The sequence below is a fragment of the Nesoenas mayeri genome, assembly GCF_963082525.1.
Source record: "Nesoenas mayeri genome assembly, chromosome: 25".
In the NCBI taxonomy this organism is placed as follows: Eukaryota; Metazoa; Chordata; class Aves; order Columbiformes; family Columbidae; genus Nesoenas; species Nesoenas mayeri.
In genome coordinates, this window is record NC_137549.1 from 5,385,166 (window position 1) to 5,409,919 (window position 24,754).

Sequence of the window (24,754 nt, forward strand, 5' to 3'; positions counted from 1 at the left end):
GACCGGTCGGACTACAACTCCCATGAGGCCGCGCGCGTCCCGCCATTTCCCATCAGCGCCTCAGCCGCCTCCCAGCGGCCCGCGCCGGGGCGGACTCCATATCCCGTCGGCCCCCGCGCGCCGCCTCTCTCTCCCCCCTCCGCCCCTCCCGCCCGTGTTGTCGCGGCGGCCCTGAGATGGCGGCGGTGGCGGCGGGCGCGTCGGGCTCGGCGGCCGGCGCGGCCCCTCAGCAGCAACCGCCGCCTCAGCAGCAGCCGCAGCCGGCGGCGGGCGGCGCGGCGGGTTCCGGGGAAGCGGGTGGTGGAGGCGGCGGGGGAACCGGCGGCGGAGGAGGCGGCGGCGGCGGCGCTGGGCCCGCGCCGGGGTCGGGGTCGGGTGGTGGCGGCGGCGGCGCGGCTGGGGGGGAGTCGTGGTACCTGGCGCTGCTGGGGCTGGCCGAGCACTTCCGCACGTCCAGCCCGCCCAAGGTGCGGCTGTGCGTGCACTGCCTGCAGGCCGTGCTGCCCCGCAAGCCCCCGGCCCGTATGGAGGCCCGGACACACCTCCAGCTCGGCTCCGTCCTCTACCACCACACCCGCAACGGCGACCAGGCCCGCGGGCACCTGGAGAAGGCGGTGAGCAGGGGGGGCCGGTTGTGGGTGGGAACTGGGGGCCCCTGTCAGCAGGGCCGGTCGTGGAGTGGGAACTGGGGGACCCATCAGCAGGGCTGGCTGTGGGGTGAGAATTGGGGTTCCCCAGTCAGCAGGGCCGGTTGTGGGGTGGGAATTGGGGCCCCCGTCAGCAGGGCCGGTCGTGGGGTGGGAATTGGGGGCCCCCGTCAGCAGGGCCGGTCGTGGGGTGGGAATTGGGGCCCCCGTCAGCAGGGCCGGTCGTGGGGTGGGAATTGGGGCCCCCATCAGCAGGGCCGGTCGTGGGGTGGGAATTGGGGGCCCTGTCAGTGAGGCTATTTCCTGTGGGGGTTGCAGACTAACCTACTGTTTTCTCTTGCAGTGGTTGATATCGCAGCAAGTATCCTTTTCCCGCAGCAAAACCCCTCTGTGGAGAGAGACTGGCTGTGGGGATGGGGGGTTAGCTGGTGTTTTTAATCTAATGCTGTGGTTGTAGGCTGCTTTTCTTTTTGAGGGTGGTGAGAGCCTGTCCAGGTTGGCAGAGAGGTGGTGGATGAACCATCCCTGAGACATCCCAGGCCAGGCTGGACGGGCTCTGAGCACCCTGAGCTGGTGACGATGTCCCTGTCATGGCAGGGGGGGGCACTGGATGAGCTTTGAAGATCCTTTCCAACCCAAACCATTCTATGACTCTATTTGTTAACATATACGTTCTGTTAAGGGTTTTTGGACACTGGGTTGTTGCCGTTTCCCGGGCACTGTTTAATATTTCCTTAAGTGGTGCCGCTAGATCCCCCAGTTTGAAGATGTGAAGTTCGAGGCCGCCAGCCTGCTATCCGAGCTGTACTGTCAGGAGGTGAGTGCGCTGAGGCTGCTTTGGAAACCGGGACCTCTCCTAGGCCTGCGTTTAATTGCAGCGTCTTTGCTCTCAGAGTAGCGTATTGCTATTAACAACAAGATTTATGCATTTTTAGAGGCCAGCTGCGATGTAAATATAGAGCACTGAAGCCTAAACCTGAAAGACTTTTGGTCTTATTGTGAAAGTCACTGCTGGGATTGTGATGCAGGTCTTCCTGGGCACAGGAAATTTACTTGGCCAAAGTATTTATTTAGCCCTCATTTAAACAAAGACAAACTAATTTAGGGGGGAAGTAAATGGTTTTCCTTAAGCCTTTGTTGTGTTCCTGGGCTATTTTTATTCTTTTTCTCTAGAAAAGCCATAATTAGTCTTTTTCTAAAGCACGTGTTTGCTTTTTCTCCCACATGCAGGAGAAAAGTGTGTATTGGACTAGTGACCAAAAGAGTTACAGAGCTGATACTTCTGAACAGACTTTCAGTGTCATGTAGATACATGGGCCTGCTCTTAAGTCCTTGGGTTTGTTGCTTTTTATGTGTCTAGAAAGTTTGTTTTAAGGTTTCTGACCCTTGAGACTTTAAAGGGGGATCAGCATAGAATACAACCAGCTTATTTTTATTAACAATGAAGTTCCCGGTATCCCATTTTTTCTGCTGACCGTGGTGCGTGTTTCTGTTTCAGAATTCAGTGGATACAGCAAAACCTCTGTTACGCAAAGCCATCCAGATCTCGCAGCAGACTCCGTACTGGCACTGTAGATTGCTTTTTCAACTTGCAGTAAGTGATTTCTGTTGATAACCATGTTTTACTGGAGCACTGTGATTGGGGAAAAATAGCTAGAAAGTATCTGTATTCTTAAAAAGAGTACACAACTTCAGAGACAGAGCACAATCAAAGGCATTATGGTCAGCAGTGAGGGCAAACGTTCTCCTAAAGCCCGCTGCAGTTGGAGCTTCCCCACCTGAAGTGTGCGTTTGATTATTTTCAACCTAATTAGTACACAGAGCAGAACTGGGATGGGAAAAGCAGCTGGTGCAAAGGCCTCCGAGCGACGTTGCTTCTCCTGGGCAGTGTGATGCTCAGTGCGGCTTCAGCCGCATGGGTCGGTCCTTTGCCTCTAGGAATAAACTGGCGCAGGTTGGGGTTTGAAAGGTTGAATGTGTTTTACAGTCTTTAGCCGTGTAACTCCTCTGCAAGTGCTGATTTTCCTGAGTGTGGCCAGAAAGTTGACTGATAGTGGGAAGAGCAGATTATTGAAGAAGTCGTCCCGCGTTTTTTCCAGGTTACGCTTGTTCTCTGCTCCTGAAGAGCCTCGAGGTGTTTTAACGCGATAGTTGAGGGAGTTAATTGCTCTTCAGCAGCAGAGAGCTGGTTAGGGAACAATTTTATCCTTGAAGACTGTCTTTAATAGTCACCTGTACGTGTCTTTTCCCCCTTCCTGACGAGCTTAAACAAGCAGAGCGGCTTTCAAAGGAACTGCCGAGCTCCTTTGTGTAGTTTAGGAGCGGTGAATTGTGGAGAGCTTGACTTTCCCATCGATTAAAGGGCAAATGTTTACTTTAATGCCTCAGTACTCACAAGCAGCTTAAGCGTTTTCCTCAGTTCCTTCCTCCAAGCTTGACATTCTTTCCTGATTTCTCTTCCATGTGGTGTTTCCTTTCTGGCTTTTGCTTGACCGCAGAGGCCTGTGTGTCTCGTGGCCTCGGTGCCTGTTCTTCTACACCCGTGTGGCTTTTTACCTGAGTTTGGAGAAGGTACAAAAGCTGGTATGTGGGAGAGATGCTCTGGAAGCTGCATCGGCCTCTCCCTGTCACCTCGGCTGCTCTTCTTGCTGGAAAACACACTCTCTTGTTCCGGTTACTCCAGTGTAACAGTCCGTGGTTACTCTGGGATCTGATCTACATGTGGTCGTAATGAATTTTCACAGCTTTGCGTGGTACAAAACTGGGCTGAGAAACTGTCTTTGAAATGTTCCAGACTTTATTTTGGAGAAGGCCAGGAAAACGAGCCTGAAATCAGATGGTGCATTGAACAAGTACCAGTTTAGCACTTGTCACGTGTAAAGCACAGGAGGAATGACGTTTTAAAAAATTGCTAGTTCAGTTCACAAAGAAAATTCCCATCTCTTATGGCCTTCTCCTTTATTTTTGACATTTCAGCAACTACATACACTTGAAAAAGATTTAGTATCTGCGTGCGACCTGCTCGGAGTTGGAGCAGAGTACGCGCGGGTGGTGGGATCAGAGTACACCAGGTGAGTTCCCTGTGAGTTTCTCCCATGCCACAGAAAATGTTTTTGCTTTCTCTGCTTTTTATTTAGATATATTCTGGTTTTATTTAGAAATGTGTTTGCTGCCCGGCTTTTAAAGGCAACCCCGTACCCCTGAGTGTTCTCTTAGACCTGAGTGTTTGGCAGCTCTTCCCTTTTTCTGTTAAAACCAATCATGTTCCCTAAGACACTGGAGAGTCTTTTTTTTTCAAATTGAACTTTATTTATTGTCCTTATCACAGAAGTTTTCCCACTAGCCTGGTTTGGCCTTAGAAACCACTGCAGCTGGAACTGTCTGGAGCACGGATGTGACTGTTCCATCCAGCTTTGCCATGTGCTCTCTCGCAGGGTCCTTCCTCCTGTTCCAACTGTTGCCTTGGAGGGGAAGAATGGCAGATGTTTTATTTTTATGGGGTTTTTCTATACAGTTGTGGTTGGAGTAACTTCTTTATATGAAGTCTAACATAATTCTGTTTCATTTCAGAGCACTGTTTCTGCTAAGCAAGGGGATGGTAAGTTGGATGTACTTTTAAAATGAACTAGTTCCTTGTTTAACTGGTATAATGCGAGGTACAGAGCAATAGAATGTAACTTGCCTGAACATAAATTACTTGTTTTAAGGTATTTCTGTGCTTATCTGTGCTTTATATCTTCTGTTATATTCACATGAGGAAACACAGTGGTAAAATATATCTGGGATAAGCTTTAAGCCTACAGGATTCTTGTGAATAAGTTGGACTTCTTTTCATCTTTATTAATGATAAATAACTTTCTGGAAGGAAAAGGGATAACTACAAATTGTCACCGGAACCTTTGTAATTAGGGATGAAAAATCTGGCCATGAGCAATAAGGTGTCTTGGAGTTTTAGTTTTAAATAGATGGACGTACCCAGGGCTCTCTGCGGTTCTCTGAGTATGTAAACTGGTTTAGGACCAAAAATAACGGATTTTTATTGAAAATTCTAGCTCCTGCTGATGGAACGGAAGCTGCAGGAGGTGCACCCGCTCCTCACGCTGTGCGGGCAGATAGTTGAGAACTGGCAAGGAAACCCCATCCAGAAAGAGTCGTTACGCGTCTTCTTCCTGGTCCTGCAGGTCACGCATTACCTGGACGCGGGGCAGGTACGCGCGAGCCGCGCTGCTTGTCGTTTTGGGGCAAAAACGGGAAAGAGCTGCTGCAAAAATCAATCATTATTACACTGCGGTCATTTTGGGGGATTTTTTTAAGCTACACCACGTTTTTGTTAATGAAAGTTAATCTCTATGGATTTTAATCGCAAGTGAAACGAGGAATGAAGAAATTAGATTCATTTCTTCTTCTCCAAGGAAAAGTTTACTGTGATGTGAACCACAGCAGCCACTCTTGCTTCCACATAACACTGGGGAAGAGAACAGGTTTTGTGTATAATTTTGACAAGCATTTTGAGCGTTTTTGTTTGTATACCCAAATATGAAGGGCTAATTGTTGTTAATACTGGAACAGGCTGCTGTTCCATCATGCTTATGTTGCGATTTATGCGTGAACCAATTTCCTGAATGTGGGATTCTCTATTGCCTGGCAAGTTTTCCCCACCAAGCACAAGTTGAGGCGGCTGCGAGGGCTGACGCGAGTGCTTTTCCGCAGGTGAAGAGCGTGAAGCCGTGTCTGAAGCAGCTCCAGCAGTGCATCCAGACCATCTCCACCCTGCACGACGACGAAATCCTGCCCAGCAACCCCGCCGACCTCTTCCACTGGCTGCCCAAGGAGCACATGTGTGTGCTCGTCTACTTGGTGAGAAGCTCCTTTTTATTTTCTACTTGGTGGCGAATTCACGAGGAATTGGTTCAAAGCTGCTCGGTAGATTCTGCAGCCCATACGCTGCTTTACGTGACGCTGACAGTTGAATTCTGCCACAGCATCTGTTGCTTTTGGTGATGTCAGTGTTTGAAGAGTCTGGAACCTGGGACTTAACTTTGTTAATATCCAAACCAAATAAAATTGGATTAACTTGTACAAAGTAGAGCTACGTTGGCTTATTTTTACCAACACAGTGACAACCTTGACTTCAAATTCTTGAATCCAGTTGCCACACTTTTTGAATATGATTGTACTCCTGAATTATGCTAAAATTTAGTTTAAAAAGCTGGTAGCTGAGGAGTTGTGTGAACTCCCAGGCTTCTCTTTTTTTGCAAAGACAATTATTTAATGATCTTTCCTGTGTTTTCCGGCAGGTGACAGTGATGCATTCCATGCAAGCAGGGTACCTGGAGAAGGCTCAGAAGTACACAGACAAAGCACTCATGCAGCTAGAAAAGCTCAAAAGTAAGCATGAGGGTTATAATTCAGCTGATGCTACAAGATTCCAGTACTTGTTGCTAATTGAAATTAAACCAAAACCAAAGCAGAGCAGCCCTGTTGAGCTGACCAGGCCAGGCTGTGCTCAGGCTGTTTCTGCGGCATCTGAGGACTTGGCTCTGGTTTAAAACCTCACGGTTACTTTGAAAACAAATCAAGTTTTGGGGATTTGTGTTGTAACTCAGTCAATTGGGCTGCGAATACACGTTTTCATGCTGCTTTTCTGATCGTCCTTGGTTTTGGTTCTCCCAAGCTTTTGATTCTCTGCAATGTGTTCCCAAGGAGTTTTTCCTGAACAGGTGCTCAGACTCCCACTCCTGGCGGTTCAGGTGTCGCTGTTTTGGTGGAGTTTGGGGGTTCTTATTTGGTTTTAACCTGTGCCATCCTCCCCATGGCTGTGGTTGAGGAGCTGGGCAGCATGTGCTGCCTCTTGTAGCACCAAGCGCTCCAGCCAAAAACATCCCACTCCAGATTTCCACCAAGGAGTCTTTGTGTTGAAGTTTTGCTGAACCACCTGCAATGGAGGAAGCTGGCGAGGCCGCGTGGTTAAGTTGTTAATATATTGTCTCGAATTCACTTACAGAACTACTTCTGTTCCCTTTTCAGTGTTGGACTGCAGTCCTATCTTGTCGTCGTTCCAAGTTATTTTGTTGGAACACATTATCATGTGCCGGCTGGTCACGGGACACAAAGCCACAGCGTTGCAGGAGGTAAAAAGGGGATTTCATCGTTTCCCTGGCTGGGGGTGTGTGCAGCGATAGCTTTAAAGCACGGGAATTTCAGGTTTAAGGAAGATACTTAGTGTTCCCCTGTTGGCCAAGTATGTATTAGTTTTGGGGGTTCCCTGCCTTTCTGACCTTTCTTCCTCTCCCATAGTTTGAGGGGAAGGAAGAGAGGGACAGTGTTATTTAATGCAAGAAGAACTGTGCTTATTTTTTTCCATTCTTGGTCATTTTGAAGTCGTGTTCATCCCTTATTTATAGGACCTAACTGCTGTATCATGTCAGCCTTGTCATCAATGTTCTCGGGAGTTAGGGGGAAATTGAACCTGCTGAGAAGGCAGTTCTTGGTTCTGGCTCATAGAGCTCGTCACAAGCACAGATCCCGTGGAAGATTTTGATTCCGGTTACTCCGGTTTGCGCCAACTCAAAATTCTGAGCGTGTCCGCTCCGTGACTTTCTTTGCAAGTGCTGCCACCGTATGGCGGAGCTGCTGCAAAGCAAATAACTGCAAAGCAGTTTGATGGGAGCAGAGTGTGGAGCGTGTCCCTCCGCTCCATGCGCCTCCAGCCTCCGGTTCGCCCAGGAGCGCGGCTTCAGCTTCTCCAACCAACGGGCGGAACGGCCCGTGGGATGCGAGGAGATGGATTCAGAGCCTGAAAACGACACGGAGAAAATGCATCTTGATATATTCTTTGTTTTTCCTCGCAGATTTCGCAGGTGTGCCAGCTGTGCCAGCAGTCTCCCCGCCTCTTCTCCAACCACGCTGCCCAGCTGCACACGCTCTTAGTAAGTGTCTGGGGTGAGCAGGGAACTTTCTGGAAGCCTGTGCCCAAACTCATGCTCATCGGTAACTAATGAGGACGTAACGAGGCATACGTTACTGCCGCGTTACCCATTGCCGGCCCCACTGTGGGGACTCACACCCTGTGTTACTTAAGTCTGTCCAAAAGCTTAAACCCCTTTTTAAAGTAAGTGATAGTGTGCGAGGGAAATACACGCGAGTTACTCTGGGCTTGCTCAGGACAGTGTGTTGTGTAACCTGTTTAAAGAGAAGAATTTATGTAGCATTGCTGTTTGAGTATTAGAAGAAATTTAAAAACCCTTTTGAAGATAAAAGGGACATTTTTTACTGGTGCACACTGTTCTGAAGTATGGACATTGCTTTTTCCCAGAACCGAGCAAACCGAAGACTCAATGATTGACCTTTTTTGCTGCTGATATCTTGAGGTTTCTGGGGTTCTGTCTCTGCCTTTCTTTGCATCCTGGCCTTGCTAGAATTGCATTGTGTCTTACCTTAAAATATCATCTTTCCTACAGGGCCTCTACTGCATTTCTGTGAACTGCATGGACAATGCAGAAGCACAATTTACTACAGCACTGAGGGTAAGATTATTTTTCCCCCCTATCTCTATTTCCTGTGGTTGTTCCATGTGGAAACGCACTTGGTTGTGATTGTCATGTGGGTCTTTGGTCAGGAGGATTTATTACCACCAAAATACCAGGCGCCAAAGCTGTGATTTCTATACAGGGGGAGCAAACTCTGGTTTAGTGTTTGACTGCGCTGCTGGTGTTTCGTTTCTTTCAGCTCACTACGCATCAAGAGCTGTGGGCGTTCATCGTGACCAACTTGGCCAGCGTGTACATCAGGGAGGGCAACCGGCACCAAGAGGTGAGCGGGTTTCCCACTCATTCTAAAATCACAACTTCCTTGGAGAGAAAACCGCCGCTGTACTTGGGTTGTGCTGGTTTTCTGAGCGTTTTCGCAAAGCGGTGCCTTGTCTGGCAGATAAAACAGCAAAAGGTTTTCGGAGGAAATATTAACATTGTACGCAAAGTTCTATAAAATCTGAGAAGGGATATTTTTGTATAAAACTTGATGTTTAGGATCAAAATGGACATGAAAACTCCTGTTGTTAGAACATTTGTGCTATGATTGAAAAATTTGAGGGTGTTTGTGGTGATTTGCACCGTTTTGATTTGATGTGCGTTTCCTATAAACCCACTTGCTGTCGGTACTACTGTGTATGTCAGAAATGCTGATCATCTGTCTTTTCCCTTCCCACTTGTAGCTTTACAGCTTATTGGAAAGGATAAATCCAGATCATAATTTCCCTGTGAGGTGAGAATTCTAGAAGCTGTCTCCGCGTTGATGTTGCATTGGTGCTGGTAACGCTGATGTTGTACAGGCTTTTTTTTTTAAGAAAAGAAAACAAAATACCAAACTTTATTTCAAGGCGGCAGTTCTGACCGCGCATTGAACACCATGTTTTGTTTGGAGAGCTGATTATTAGGCAAATTCCTAGAAATCTGTCTGTAATACGTGAAGTTGCTGCCCAGTTCCTGGATCTCACTGCGTTGTTTTGTCTGTAGCTCCCACTGTCTTCGAGCAGCAGCTTTTTACATCCGAGGTCTCTTCTCCTTCTTTCAAGGAAGATACAACGAGGCCAAGTGAGTACAAACCGGTGCGCTTGGAAGGTGGGGGGAGCAAAGGAGAAAGGAAACGGAGCTTTTTAAGATAAAACTGAAAACCCTGAGGCTTTGCTTTGAAACCTGCTGCATCTGCTCCCTCTGGGTTTAGTCAACCTTCTGCTTTTACCTTGGGGGGAAAGAACCAAGCGGCTGTTTGGTTTAGATCTCTTTAGTTCTGAATTCTAATAACAATACTTGTGCGGTGTTCTGAAACAAAAGCTTTTCGTATCACCGTCATTTTTGCTAAATTGAAACGTGAAGCTTGGGAATTAAGGGCTTTGTTTAAGGTCACCTGCAGCGCACGGTTGTTCCGAAGTGCTCATATAAACCACTTCATTTTTGCTCTCTTTCCGTAGACGATTTCTGCGAGAGACGCTGAAAATGTCAAACGCTGAAGACTTGAATCGATTAACAGCGTGTTCTCTCGTACTCCTGGGTCACATATTCTACGTGTTAGGGAATCACAGGGTAGGCGCTCACCATGTAAATGTTTGACTTGTCATTTGCCAAAGAAAATTGGGACATTTGTGAAATTAATCTTATTTTAAGAACGCTTGTTTATTGGTATCACACTAAAAGCTGGCGGCATATTGACTTACATAATTCCGTAGCTGTAATTTGAAATAACACTTTGACAAAGTATCACAGAATCCCAGAGTGTCAGGGGTTGAAGGGACCTGGAAAGCTCATCCAGTGCAATCCCCCCATGGAGCAGGAACACCCAGATGAGGTTACACAGGAAGGTGTCCAGGCGGGTTGGAATGTCTGCAGAGAAGGAGACTCCACAAGCTCCCTGGGCAGCCTGGGCCAGGCTCTGCCACCCTCACCGGGAACAAGTTTCTCCTTATATTTAAGTGGAACCTCCTGTGTTCCAGTTTGAACCCATTACCCCTTGTCCTGTCACTGGTTGTCACCAGAAGAGCCTGGCTCCATCCTCCTGACACTCCCCCTTTCCATATTGATCCCCATGAATGAGTCCCCCCTCAGTGTCCTCTTGTCCAGCTCCAGAGCCCCAGCTCCCTCAGCCTTTCCTCACACGGGAGATGCTCCACTCCCTCCAGCATCTTGGTGGCTGCGCTGGACTCTCTCCAGCAGTTCCCTGTCCTGCTGGAACTGAGGGGCCACAACTGGACACAAGATTCCAGGTGTGGTCTCCCCAGGGCAGAGCAGAGGGGCAGGAGAACCTCTCTGACCTACTGACCACCCCCTTCTAACCCACCCCAGGTCCCATTGGCTTCCTGGCCACAAGGGCCCAGTGCTGGCTCATGGTACAAGCTCCTTAATTCTCACCATATACCAGAATGCATGAAATGTTTCTATTATCTCACACAACACAGACACCATAATTCCTAGGACAGCAAAATTCCAGGCAGCTTTAGATGATGTGTTGGGGTTATTGTCTCATTAAGCGCTGCCACTTGTTAGTTAGTAGGTAACTTTTTTGTCACGAATTTCCCATCTCTATGTAATGTGTTATTTGCAAGTGGGGGGAAAAAAACCCTCTTTTATTTTTCTATCTGCTTTTCACCAGGAAAGTAATAATATGGTAGTACCGGCCATGCAGCTTGCAAGCAAGATACCAGACATGTCGGTGCAGCTGTGGTCTTCAGCGCTGCTGAGAGGTGAGTTTGGAATGACTTCAGCAGAGTCCTGTGGGGCTGCAGCATCCCTGTGGCACTAACTGGTGACCCTGCTGCTAACTGGTGACCCTGCTGCTAACTGGTGACCCTGCTGCTAACTGGTGACCCTGCTGCTAACTGGTGACCCTGCTGCTAACTGGTGACCCTGCTGCTAACTGGTGACTGTTCAGAAAGGGCTCCAGTTCTCCTCCGTGTAGTATCCCTTCTGCCATGGCTCTGCTTTTCTTTGCAGTTCCAATTGTAGTAAACATTTGATTAAGTTTCACTTAGGCTTTGCTTCTGTGTACGGGCTTTACTAAATATAAGAGACTATTATATCACTTCATACATAAATATTGTTTAATCTGACTTACACAAGCCCCGGGATGCTTTGTTCAAATATTGACTGGCTTCTTGGCAGACTGTCAACATGAATGCTGCAATTGATTTGCTCTCCCTAGAAAATAAAGCAGTAACTACCCTTTTTCCGAGAACTTACCCCGCAGCTTCCATTTATATGAAGTGGTGGTGTTTCCTCTGAGTGCGGTGCTCTTGTGGAGCGCTGCGGGCCAGCCTTGTGTTCCGTGGCGCTGTCGCCTTTGCTACAAAACCACTTCCAGGCAATCAAAATACTTTTCTTACTCGTTTCCAAGTGGTAGTTGCGTATAAAACATGCCAAGGGTACAACAAACCCGCTGGAGATGAACCCGTGTTCCCTCGCTGTATCCACTGCCTGGGAACATCATTTCCCTTCTGCTTTTAAGGTTTTTTTCTTAAGTATTTCCTCTACAGAACTCATCAGCTGCTTTTGAGGAAAAGCGCTTGATGAGGAATAACGAACCACAAGCCCGCGTTCGGCGGTGGGAGCTGTGGCGGCTCAGCCCCCGACACATAGCGCTGCTTGGAGTTTTAGCTGAAATTGTGTGTTTCTTAGTAGGTTACCAGCCTTAAATCCCATGGAGCTGATGCCTGTGAGTAAAACTGACAGAAACCAGGCACCGGGATCAGCTCACAGTGCTGGTGAAGCAACAGGCTTCTGTAGCCCCCAAAAATGAGGACAAGTGTCGCTTGACCTTGGAAATCCGTGGAGCCGCAGCGAGGAACCGGCTTTGCTCTTCCCACTAGATGGTGCTGGGAACTAAAAATGCGAACGCAAACCGCACAGGAGCTTTTATTGCAGCGAGGAGTTTGCTTCCACCTTTTAGCGCTACTGTAATGTTATTTTTAGTAGGTGGAAGCTAAAATAACACTAAATCCCGCAATGTGCGCAGTCAATACGCTTGGAAAAGAGGCTTCAGGTTCCTGCTGCTCTTATAAAGTTTTCACGCAGCGCTAAGACTTTGGTGTATTGGCTGTTCAGATGATCCAGTCATTGAATACAGGGGTTCACCAAACACCAGGAATAGTCTTTGCAGATGAGAGAGCTGCTCAGATGAAAATACAGACAGACGGCGTTTCTGGGTGATGAGCGCACGATGGTCTTGTCTTGCAGACCTGAACAAAGCCTGCGGCAACGCCATGGACGCGCACGAAGCGGCGCAGATGCACCAGAACTTCTCGCAGCAGCTCCTCCAGGACCACATCGAAGCCTGCAGTCTTCCAGAACACAACCTCATCACGGTGAGCGAGCGGCAGCACGCGGGCAGGAGCAGTTCGGAGGCAAAACAACGGGGTTTGCTCTCCTTTCCCGTTCCTTTCTTCTCAGTAGGCTGCCAAAACTCAGTCTGCTTCCTGGTATTTAAACTGGACTGATAACAGGAAGCATGACAATTAATTCCCTTTATAAAGGTTATTGGGTGGGTAAGGTCTGTCTTAGAAGTGTTTTCTTGGTACACCAGAACCTACATGTTTTAATGGCTTTTGTAGGAGGCAGCCACTTCATTTTGATGACAAGTGATGCTTTTGAATGCAACTACGTTCTTGGCTTTAATGTTAATGTGCAGGTCATCCCGTCTGTTCTGGGGAATGCTTTGCTCTACGCTGCTGAAAGTAGTTTCTATTGATACTTCAGCATTCCTAAGATACTTTTTCCCCGCTTGCCTATAAATCTGAATTTCCAATTAACAGACCATTTGATGTCTGTGCAGCCATTGCCTTAAGGGGCAACTTTCTTTGGACTTCAAACATTGATGTTGCTCCTGCCAGAAACATTTTTAACAGTGTTTTAAAAATACAGAATAGTTCCTTAAGCCGCAATTCAACAACGGCACAAGGTAATTTCATGTGCTGACTCAATGTCCAAATGGGAATGTGAGGTGCAAGGAACTTGACATCTTTTTTTTGCTCAACATTCCTTTTTGGGGAGAAGGGGGAAAAAAGGCCAAAAGGAGGATGCTGTTGGTTGGTTTTGCTCGCAAAGGGATTCTGAGTATTTGGAGGGTCAGAAGTTTACCTGAGAGAGCAGGAAATGCTTTCGCTGAATTGCCACTGAGCCTGAATTGGGCACGGGAGTCAGGCAGGTTTGGAATGACGGGCATGTGGAGTGACTCAAAAAACCCACCGGTCGAGGGACGGGAGCTCCACGTGTGGAAAACAAAGTCAAACCTGCTACGCAACTTCTGCTGATGAAATCTTTAATTACCTCCAAATAGTGAATGTGTGTGTGGTGGCAGCTCCTTCCTCTGGCGGTTCCTCCCTCCCCAGGCAGCGGCTGGAGGGTTTTTCACGCTGTTTGTTGTCTTTCAGTGGACAGACGGACCACCTCCCGTACAGTTCCAGGCACAGAACGGACCCACCACCAGCCTGGCCAGTCTCCTGTGAAACAGAATCACTATCAGGACAGTGCGTTTAACAAGAAAACAACAACAAAACAAAACAAAAAGCCAAAAAAAAAGGAGAAAAAATTCATGCTAAATCTTTTCTTCAAAGAAAAGGCAGCGAATTCCTCTTCTAGCGAGGGCCTTGTAGGAAAACAGGTTGCAGAAAGAGAACGTACATTTCATAGACTTGCAAAGTGAGAAGGGCATTTTAAGCTGCTTTTACATATGTGTGTGAATATACAGCTAGTGTGTATATACCTACTGGTTTTAATCCACTTTCTTCTTACTGAGAATTAAGGTTTAGTCCAAAGGACACTTGTTCCTTAAATTGTTAGATACCTACTTTTTAAAAATTGTCACAGGAAATGAAGAGGACTCGGAGTTTTCAATTTTCTCACCCTCTGCATGCCGGTTTAACGTTTTCTGCGCCCTTCCGCTCCTGGGAATAATTGGATTTAAGTCATGATTGATTGTAGGGTGCCCTAAAGTTCTGAATTGAGTTTCAGAGGTAATTATTCTTCCCTTCTCATCCGCAAGCCGCTGCCCGCGCTTTGTGGCCTTGCGGTGAAGGGGAGGACGAGGCCGGCGGGATGCGAGTTCCGAGGGCGCGTTGGCGGCTCCAGGCCGAGCCCAGACTTGTGCTGTTGTCAGAGGTAGCAGGTTCTGTGTCCCAGAGCGTGTGACAGTGTCACCCTGTGTTGCTCTCCGGTCCCGCACGGGGTGAGGCAGAACCGCAGCTCAGACGAGGAAAGTTCTCGTCCTCCCGGCTGCTCCCTGTGCAGCCCAAGCAACCAGCGTTTTGCATCTTCCCTGCAGCCTCACCAAGGGAAGGCAACGCCTGTGCCTTAATTTTTACAAACAATTGAAGACAGAGTTTAAATGAGGTGGTTAAAACCCAGATCTGATACAAGCCGGAGAGTTGTGGTCATAACTAGAGCCTTCCCCTTGGCAAAAAACCCTGAGTTTCCCAACTTTTCTGTGTTAGCTTTCCTGGTTTATCGCAGGTTTTTGAGCCGTTCGGCTGTGAGTTCTCACTGCGTTCGCCTGCGCTTTTGCAGCTGCCTCGAAACAGGAGACACGGCCCGAGTTTGTTCTGCAGAAAAGCGTGAGAGTTGTTAATTCCATGGAGCATCAGCAGCTTTAGAGCGAGGATCTGTGCTGTGTAAAGCTTGCGAGGTTCGTGGGGTGAATAAAGGTGTTTTTCTCTCCTGGTAGCTCTGCATATTTATCTCCCAGCTTAAAAAGGGGAGGGAAGAGGAATCTGCCAGATAAATGACTTGTGTAGGGATTGCTGTGCTTGCTGCTGCTTCTGAGGGAGGAGAATATTTTAGAGGAAATATTTGACCTCCTCATAGCTCTAGAATGTTCCTGTGAAATGTGTCTGGAATCATAGAATAGTTTGGCTTGGAAAGGACCTTAAAGATCATGTTGTCCAACCCCCGAAAGTCTTGTCCCCTGTCCCAACAGCTCACAGTGACACTTGCGCCCTCAGTTCTTACCACTGCATGGTATTAGGGGGACAAGTGCTTGTCCCATTACAAAATCAGGATTTTTGTTTCCTCCACTGGATATCGGGCACTGATTTAGATCCTGTTCCGATATTTGCAGGAGCCCTGTGTATTTTAGGCCTCGCTGAGCCTCCATCAGGGGAAAAAACGGCCTCAATATTGCTATAGGGAGAGAGTCTTACTGCTGGGTGTGCAAGAAATCAATCAGTGCTGTTTAAAGTCACCCTTAGAACTCGAAAAATAGGAAAGCAAGCTGTGAGTTAGTATTCACGACTGCTGTGCATCGCTGGCTTGTTGAGATGGCGTTCCGTGTCCGAAATCCTGCTTGTTTTGAAGTCCTTTCCTTTTTGTCTGTGTGGATGGGAAGCAGTTTCTGGCTGTTCTCTCTGTAAGTCACTGGGTTGCAGGAGCCTGGTCCCTGTTTTTACACACCCAGGTTCAATGTTGTTTTCTTGGCAGCGCTTTCTGCACTGAGGAATGACCAGTGCCTGCAAACAGCGGACTTTTAAACCTGCTGGAGTCTCTGCAGGTGATCCCCGCACTCCTTTTTTTGTCATCTAATGTGAGGCTGTTACTTAACCGATTACACACCCATGGCAACTATAATAAATTGCTTTAAATGTTGGCCAAGCCCCTGCAGCTTCTATACGGCAATACTTAAAAACAACCCAACTCTAGAGAGCCGTAGTTTGGGCTGAGTCGAAGGCCAAAGCGTTTTGCAGCAGGCGGGATGTCCAGCGGTGGCTGCATGTCCTGACCCTCCCGGGCCGCTCGGGGACCGCGGAGCTGCGGGTTCCGTTCGGAGAGCGATTCGCTGCGGCCGTTTTCTGGTTGTCGGTATTTGTGTGTGAACTCAGCCGCTCTGTAGTTGAAATCCGCATTGTGGAGAGGGAAGGAAGCACTTGAGGACCCGGCGGCCGATGGGATCGGAACTGTTTGCTAAATGAGCTGAACTTGTCCTGGCAGGAGGGACAACCCGGGGTGTCCCCGCTTGACAAGGCGCCATCCCCTGGACTTTGCTTTGTGGGCTTTTCCCCCCATGGTGTTCAGAACTCTGCTCCACTTGAGTCCTCTTCCCATCACAGAATTTAAAGAAATCATGTAAATTTGAAAATAACTCGGTGATTTTTCTATCTCTAAAATCCAATGTACATCTGTTACAATGTACAGTGCTTTTTAACTACACTTGTATATTAAATTATTTAATAGTTTTTGCTTTTAAGTATCTTTTGTATGTAGCAGAGATTAAAACAAGGACCTCATAACTGAAGTTCTTCCTAATTTTTGAACGCGTATGTAAAGTCGAACAGAAAACTAGAAGTTTACAGTTTACAGATAACGTTCTGTTAAGTGCTTGGTCTGTTTAACTTGATTTGAACAACATATTTCTAACCTTTCTTGTCCAATCATTTAATTCTCTATAGAAACAAACATGAAGTCTTTTATGAACTTCTAAAAAAAAATTATTCTTCTAAAGATGTAATTTAGAGAACTGTACAGTTTTTTTCTCTAGTATTTTTAAATGAGTAGCGAGAACTTACACAGAAGCATCTAATCACTGTTTTGTAGATAGTGTAAAAACTTATGTATGTATAGAGAATGCAGTCCGGAGAAGTGTTTGCCTGTTGTATTTCATTTCCTACAGAAGGAACATCAGAAAGGCCCACGTACACAGGAAAACTAGACTGGGCAGCTGGGGAATTTTAGAAAAATAAAGTGAAAATAGTGAATTTATCGCTGTAACTTGGGTGCGCTCGCGGTGACACCGCGAGCAAGAATCAGCATTGATCCAGTGCTGGGGCCTTAAGTTGCTGCGCTGCCTGTGGAGCTCAGCACAACGTATTCCCTGTTCCTTCACCGCGTTAATTTTATTCAGTCTAAATTCTCCAGGAAGTAAAATAATGATAGAAAAGGGGTTCAGTAATGTCCCATTTTACTCTAGAGATGACTGACCTCTCCAAATCACGCTGAATAAACCCATTTGCGTAACGTGTGGCTGTTGGTGCCGCGGTGGTGAGGGGCGAGAAGGAAAAGGTGTTGGTAATTCAGGCTGTACAGAACCCGGGATGAATTAACACCTGTCTGTGCTCTTCTACTGTCTGTCCTAGCAAGTGTATTTAATTGTGTCCCGCAGTGAACCTTTCAACATTACGTCAGGTTGTACAATGTGTTGTTAAGTGTTTGTAGTCCCACAAGTCGCGTGTACCGTCCGTTCCTTCCCAAAGCTGTAAAAACTGGGGGATGTTACTTTGCCTTTCTTTCCTCTCGTTTTCTATATTAGAAGAATTTTTAAATAAAGTTTAATTTTACTTCTTCTAGCACTTTGTAGAACACTAATTCCTTTAGTTATATGCAGGTGTTTTACGTGGCAGCGGTGACTTACCCCATGGCCCAGCCTGGCGGTAGAAGGTGTTTTGGTCCCCCCGGCCATGGGATGTGGGACAGGAGAGGACAGATGGTGGGACTGGAGGGACAGACAGACCTGCGGCTCCTGCCTGCAACAAGAACCAGAATTTCCTGCTTAAAAATGTCCCCCTGAGGGGGCTGTGAACCTGTCTGGGGTGAACCAAGACTCCAGGGGTTGGTCAAACACCTGGGATTTTGCTTAGTTGGCCTGGGACAGGAGTTACTTTTCACTGCAGTTGTGCAGTCAAGGATGCCCACTACATTTCATCTTCACAAATGGGATCTGGCTTCATGGAAGTGGCTTTTTTTTGTCTTTTATCCCCAAATTTGAACGGTTCTGGCAGGTCTCTTTGCATTTTAAGCTTCAAATTGAAGAAGAAAACCGCTGAATGAGTTTGCCTGCACGCGAAACTTTGGAGAAACTAAAAATGCTCAAACTTACTGCAGACACACGATTTTTCGTTTTTGCTTCTTAGAAGCAGCTCAGTTGCAGGTGTCTAAAAGGGCTGAATAAGAACTCCTGAGGCTTCTGTCAGAGCTGGGAAGGTAGTTGCAAACTGGCCGCCCAGAAGAGGTTTTTGCGCGAATGCAGCTGTTCCGATAATCACCGGGGAGGTCAATTAATGAATTCCTTTGTTCCCGTTTCTAAGCGTTGCTTTGCCCAGGTGGGTTTAGCTAATCGCACCCGCGGTGGCACCGAGCCCCGTGTAAACCCCGCAGGCCAAGGGTTAACAGCGGGGAGCGATCGTGTCGGCGCCCGGCGGGGGCGCGGCCGGTGGCTGCGCACCCCTGACCCACATCGGCGGAGGAAGCGGCGATGAGTCACTCCCGCCCGGCCTGCCGGGACCTGCCGGCCGCCCCCTCCCGCCCCACCGGGCTCGGGGACCGCGAGGGACCTTCCTCAGGCTGCGGAGCCGCCGCCTTCACCTTCCCCTTCCCTTTCCCCTTCCTCCCCTCCGCCTCACGGAGCGAGCGACCCCGCCGGCCCCTATCTGAGGCCCCAGGCCGGCCTGCGCGGGCGGATAAGGGCCACCGGCGGGGCCTCTGAGAGCGGCTCCGGCCCCTCCCTGCGGGCAGCGCGTCACCTCAGTCGGCCTCGGCGCGGTGCCGGGCGGAGGAGACCCCCCCGGCCCGGCCCGCCCCGGTACCCCGGGTCGCGAAGGGGCGACCGAGCCCCGCGCCTCACAGCCCCGGCCCGGCCGCGGGACACGCCCCCTCTCCTCATTGGCTTCCGTTCCCCCACCCACCCAGCGCCACGCGGCGTTTATTGGACAGACTACCCGTCAATCAAGAGGCCGCCCCGCCTCTTTTCCGCACCCCCGCTGAGGGGGCGGTCCGAAGGCGGATTCTAGCTGCGATTGGATAGCGGCGTGCCCAACCCCAACCTTTCATTGGGCGCCGCAGCCGTCCGTAACTCGTTTCAAAAAGAACCACGCCCTACACTCCAAAAAAAAAAAAAAAAGCCCGGTGCAGGAGGCGGGGCCAGGCAGCAAGTTTGTCCAAATCTGCCTAGCAACCGGGGTGGGCGGGAAAGGCGTCCCGAGGAGGTGACGGTTGGTGGCGCGCGCGCCACCCCCGGGAGTCCCGCGCTCGCCGGTGGCGCGCGGGGCGGCACGGGGAGGGGAGGGGACGGGAGGGGGGGAGCCCGGCGCGAGGCGGGTCTCCCTGCGCGCGCAGCCCCCTCCTCCCTCCCTCCCTCCCTCCTCCTGTCAGTGGCCACCTGAGGGAGCCGCCTCCCCTCCCCCCACGGCCCCAGTCCGGCCCGGGCCCCGCTGAGGAGGAGGAGGCGGCTCTGAGGGGGCTGAGGAGAGTGAGTGACATCCCCACCCCTACAGCCCCGGGTCGGGGGGACCGGGGAAGGGGGGGGCGGCACACCCCGAGGGGGCGAGGGTGAGGGGGCAGCGGGGCTGAGGGGAAGGGGGCGAGTGAGGAGGCGAGGAACGAGGTCGGGGCGGGGGGGGGGGGGGAGGTGGAGGAGGGAGACGGGGAGGCTGAGTGGAAGAGGGCGGCCCGGGGGTCGCTGCGCGGGTTTGGGGGGCGAAGCGCTGAGGTGGCTGCGAGGGGCCGCCCCCCGGGGACACGGCTGCGGGGGGGCCCGGGCGGCGGGGCCCGAGCGGCGGGGGAGGGGAAGGCCCGGAGGGACGCTGGGGAATTGGCCTGAGGAAGAGCGGGCCTGGGAGGGGCGCTCACAGAACGGGGGGGGGGAGGGAAAGGCGGGGGAAAGGGGCTGGGGAAGTACCCGCGGAGGGTGGGCACGGCCGAGGGGGTGCCAGGGAGGAGCCAGGAGTGCATCCTGGGAGTTGCCCGATAGGCACAGCTACCAGAGCATGTCAGCAAAGCCAGATTATTAGTCCCCGAGACTTGGGAAGGCGGGGGGAGGGGAAGTGGGGGAGGGGAGGGAACTACCGATGCTAAAGATGGGGCATCCGGGAAAAAAAAAATCAACAAAAAACCCACAAAACTTGGGGCTCCCGGGGCCGGGCTGGGTGGAGGCGGCTGCAAAGGGGACAGGCCGGGTGCTGCTGGGGACACTGGGCAGCTTGTCTGGGAACGGAGGTGCCAGGACTCCGGAGAGAAGCCTGAGTTGGTGCTTCAGGGGGGAAACGACGCCCAGTGCAAGAGAAAAGTGGCACTACAGCAATGGACAAAGTTGTGTCACGGGGCTGTCCTGGTGTCCCCGGGCAGGCAGGGGGACCGTGCAGGGCGAGGGGAGCCGCTCAGCGGCAACAAAACATACTCATTGCTTGCTGGAGAGGGCCAGAGGGGTTAAATTCGTGACAGGACTTAAGATGGAGGTGTTGCGTGGGGCCGGTGCCAAAGAGGAGTCCTTGTACCCCTGTGTCTAGATGTGTGGAGGTTATGTGCGCAAAGCTTTGAGAACCGGGCTCGTTCTCACAAATTTTAAACCAGCGCTATTGCGTTTGCCTCGATCGCTTTCTTCTCCTGGTAGCGTTTTATCTCTGTACTACTTTGCGGGGGGATTTAGTTTGTACGCAAGACAAGCTCTATTCAAAATAAAGTTATATCCTGTCTGTGGTCTGCCACCTTCTCCTCGCCCCCAGCTACCTGCCATGGTTCACAGAACGTGTCTACAGGGCTTCTTAAGAGTCTAATTCATGATTAATTTTCTATCTCCCACTTTTTTTTCCCCCCCATCTTTATGCTAAGCGTGGTGAAAAGCTAGAGAGACTCTTAAGGGAGCGTGTGTATGAGCTGCATACACTAGGGCAGTTGCTATAGGTAAGAGAATATTGTCAGTTTAAGTATTTAGAAGTAACGAACTTTACAAATTTTGAGTCTTCACAGCATTTTAGCAGAAAATTCCAAACACGAGAAAAAGTATAAGGGAAAGGAAAAAGCTTTTCTTTTTGCATTAACTTGAGAAGGACCTTTAGATATAACTCCCAAACAACTTAGGAAGTGGCGGTACAAATATTTATTTGAACTAGCTGAATACAAAATACTATTAAATGCGAAGAAAACTGTGTGAAATACCTCAGTATTTTTCATGACTGTACCAAGTTTTAAGAAAGAAAACACTTATTTTTAGCAGGCAGTCTTCTTCTAAGCTGTAGATTGAGCTTTGCTTCTAATCTCAGCCTTGATGGTACAGATGACTTCTTTTTTTTCAGCCTTTCTCAGGGGTTTAATGACACGTCCTGCATGCACCTGAGTACGCAGATTGTTCAGACAGTGACTAAGGCTTCCCAAGAGTGAAGCAGGTGATGTTCCCACAAACACAGCTGCAGTGGTGCCTGTGTGCGGTGCTCCCCAAATCCGGGGGGTTATCTGCAGCAAGCGCGGTGCTGCAGGCTGCTCCGCGTCTCCCACTCAGCCTCATTTGAAACATCTTAATTTCCTGTTACCCTGAGCCATTTCAAAGGGTCTTGCAGGAAGAAACTTGTCTATGAGCAACGAGTTGGGGACTACAAAAAAAAAGAAATAGTTTAAAAAAATACACACGCTATCTTTGCTTTTTAAAGCTACTTAAAGAATGTGAGTGAGCTTTCATGCAAAGTTAATTTTCCAGTTTCCCTCCTGAGTGCTTCGAGGATTGTACATAAGAGGCAGAACCGCTGTCTTGTATCCCGATGGAGTTCAGCTGTCTGGGCCAAAGGGGATCAACTGCTTCCCACCCTGACACCTTCACTTGGAATTTAGGGAGTCCCTTGAGTCTCTGGAGGACCTGACATGTGTGTTATCACAGTTTCCCAAAGCTGGGAAGGGAATTTAAACTTGGAGCCTTATTCAAAGGGTCACAGCCATGTTTTTAGCAGCACTCCCAAGGCAACAGGAGAGACAACCCTAAAATGTCTCCCAGTGGTAGGATCCGTTCTGGGAACAACCCGGGTGTTGGTGACAAGCTGAAATACTGGAATGGCACCTGCATTTTTGGTTGCCTGGCGTAGTGAACCAGTGGCCTTATGCTCACAGAGCTACCAAAGGCATTTGTAGGATTTTTCCACCTTTCCATTGTTTTTGCAGTCCATGGCAGCTTTTTCTTTGCCATCTTCTAATCCCCCCCCATACTAATAGTCCCTTAAAAGTTGTTTAAGTCGATACAACTGAACCCACTTGCCCAGCTGATGAGACGTGGAAGTTCCAAGGAGGCTGGAGAAAATGAGAGGAGGATATTTGGTATTTGTCAGTATTTGGTGACAACACCTGGGCTTTGGATCCAAAGGACTCCGATCAAACAGCTGGGGAACAAACACATGGCATTGAGCCTGCCACTAGAAAATCAAGGAGGGGTTTTTTTCCCCTACCTATTAGATTTCACCATTTTTTTCAATGTACTTGCATAAAAGTAACAAAACATTATATTTTAATTTACAGATCAGTACCTCCAAAGAGCATCTGAGCCTAAATCCAGCTGCCTTGGTTCCTATGTGCAGACTAGTTAAACTATCCTTCAACAATTGATTTATATAACTGAAATAGCTGGGGAAGTGAGAAATTTCCTTCCTCTTAGGATACAATGCCAAGGATGTCAAATCTCCAGAGAGCCCGATGATAAGAATTGGGCTGTCCTTTTTTTTGCAGTTATTAACGAAGTATCTGATTGTTCGTGAGGGCACCAAGAGAATCAGGAAACAGTTTACCAAAGCCTGTGTTCTTCTCTTCTTCCTCAGCTGGTTCTTGTTCCCATCGAACAGCCTCTATTTCCTAACAGAAAGACCAGGGCAAACTCCACATGCAATCTGTGAAGTACTATTAAATATAAGATTATTTAGGAAGAAAAAGCCCCGTATCTTCCAATACAAGCTCTATGTTAATTCTGTGAAGGTGGTCTCAGCAATTAATGCAAATGAGTGCGCTGAGATTTATAGCTTAGGACTTCTGTAAACTCTGAGCAAGAAGTGGTAGTTGCTTTATGAATTACTTTTCCCTTGAAATCTGCCTGAAAAAAATAAGACCAGTAATGACTGATCCCATCAATCCTAAATTTAGAAATGAATCTAATTTATACTCCTTGCTTTTCAGCAGAAAAGCAGGTTATGGAACTGACCTAGTACAGCTTTTCAAAATGCAGCCTACTCCGAATAACGGTCTGTCTAGTCAACTTGATTTAGATCAGTAAAACCCTGCTGTGCTTCCTCAGACCTTCAGCTTTGTAACGTAACTTCATGGTAAAGCTCTGTTGGCATCTCACAAGCCCTTGAAAATTACAGGTAACAAAGGACTTGGAGTGTTCATCTCTTAAAAGTAACGTGCGCTGTAGCGAACTGAGGTCATGTTGAACCGCCAAACTTTGGTTCACCTCCGAATGTTTAAAAGAAGGTTGGTTGAGAGGTGCAGGTGACTTGCTTGGGCTTGACATGATAAAAATGTTACTAGATGCGATTTCAATCAAGGATATGGTTTTGTAGCAGGATGGCGCGGTTGTCTTGGGATGCAGGTTTCAGTGCGGTGCTGAGCCCTGGGTGGACGCCTTGGGAATCCAGGGACGACTGGGCCCTCCCTCTCACAACCGAGGAAAATCCTCCATTTCGCTGAATGGACAGAACCCTGCATGTGTTTTGCTCAAAGTTCCTCCTTTTTGCTCTTTATCTACCTCTTCTTGCCGTCACTTTTAAAGCAAGACTGTGCTAAGTTCTTTTCATCTCTGTTACAAGACTTCTACATTGGATTTCAGCGACCGTGATTTCGGTCCTGGAGATGATGGCTGTGCTAAGGTTAATCGCAGTCTGAAATTTAACCTCGCGCGGTGAGCACCTCGCTCGATGCCTTTGTCTGTAGCCAGCCAGTAGTCCCAGTTTTGGGGCTAGGAAGGGATTTACTTTCAGTTAAAAAACACGCAAAAAAAGACTGCAGCTAATTCAGTTTAAGGATGATTTTACACACCAGCAGCCCCAGTGGCCGTGCACAGTGTGGGTTTTAGCAACAGGGAGAGCACCACTCGTTTGCCTGGCTGCACATTTAAAGAAACCTAAAGTAAGAATAACCTGACAATGTTTTGGAGGATCCTGTATCTATTTTCCTCCAAACTTTAGCACTGGAAAAAGAAGGTGAGAACTCATACAGAATCTGTTCCATTAACTCTTTATTCCTCAGTGACCCCGTCATTTAGGATCTTTAGCCAGTTCTTGTCTGTCAAACCACAGAGAACTGTGGATGCCGTGGCGCCCACACAGATACCCAATTGTGCGAGCACTAATCTCTGTTAGGAATCTTGTCTGATGCTGGATTGAGAGAATAAACTACTGGGAACTGCTCAAATACATCTGGAATTTAGGTGGAGTTCTTTGGGCTGCAACTCCAAAGCCATTTACCTTGTAAAAGGCTTCCCCTGCACGCTCTGAAACCCTTAGTTTGCAGAGTCTGAACTGTAAAAAAATCCTCCCTGAATCAGGCTTTTCTGTGTCCAGTTTGGCAGCTGGTAAACACTGACTGGGAGGTTTGTTCAAATCTGATTAATAAGGACGTGTTATTAACAATGACAGCCTGGAGTCAGTAACAACCACCTCCTGCAATTTCCAATGTACTTTGGTGGACGAACACAAATCCTACTCGAAAATATTTTCGAACCCTTTCAGTTTTAAATTTGATAACCTGAAAATTCCCAGCTCAGCAGGAGGGGAGCACGCACCCACCCACCGATTCGCCCTTCCCGCTTCTCACAGGGCTGTTTGTGGCAGTTAAAACTTGCAGAAAATCGAATTATCCAGGTCTGTAGAGTTTTCTGCAACTAGTAAATTCTTT

At 48.8% G+C, this 24,754-nt stretch overlaps 1 protein-coding gene and 1 long non-coding RNA gene across 2 annotated transcripts; one reads left to right on the forward strand and one right to left on the reverse strand.

Annotated features, from left to right (window-relative positions):
- The first annotated feature begins 148 nt into the window (after positions 1 to 148).
- Positions 149 to 17,457, forward strand: MAU2 (MAU2 sister chromatid cohesion factor). Its single transcript, XM_080359212.1, has 19 exons — positions 149 to 614; positions 991 to 1,008; positions 1,399 to 1,464; positions 2,146 to 2,241; positions 3,624 to 3,718; positions 4,218 to 4,245; positions 4,700 to 4,855; positions 5,358 to 5,504; positions 5,945 to 6,035; positions 6,675 to 6,778; positions 7,499 to 7,576; positions 8,108 to 8,173; positions 8,376 to 8,459; positions 8,860 to 8,909; positions 9,161 to 9,238; positions 9,616 to 9,727; positions 10,791 to 10,881; positions 12,371 to 12,498; positions 13,564 to 17,457. Exons 1-19 carry the CDS (start codon positions 177 to 179, stop codon positions 13,636 to 13,638), a joined length of 2,001 nt encoding a protein of 666 aa, XP_080215338.1. The 5' UTR covers positions 149 to 176; the 3' UTR covers positions 13,639 to 17,457.
- Positions 13,529 to 18,490, reverse strand: LOC308049532. Its single transcript, XR_013923303.1, has 3 exons — positions 17,994 to 18,490; positions 17,529 to 17,640; positions 13,529 to 13,632 (listed from the first exon to the last, which is right to left on the reverse strand). It is a non-coding gene; the product is annotated as an uncharacterized lncRNA (long non-coding RNA).
- Positions 18,491 to 24,754: the final 6,264 nt, after the last annotated feature.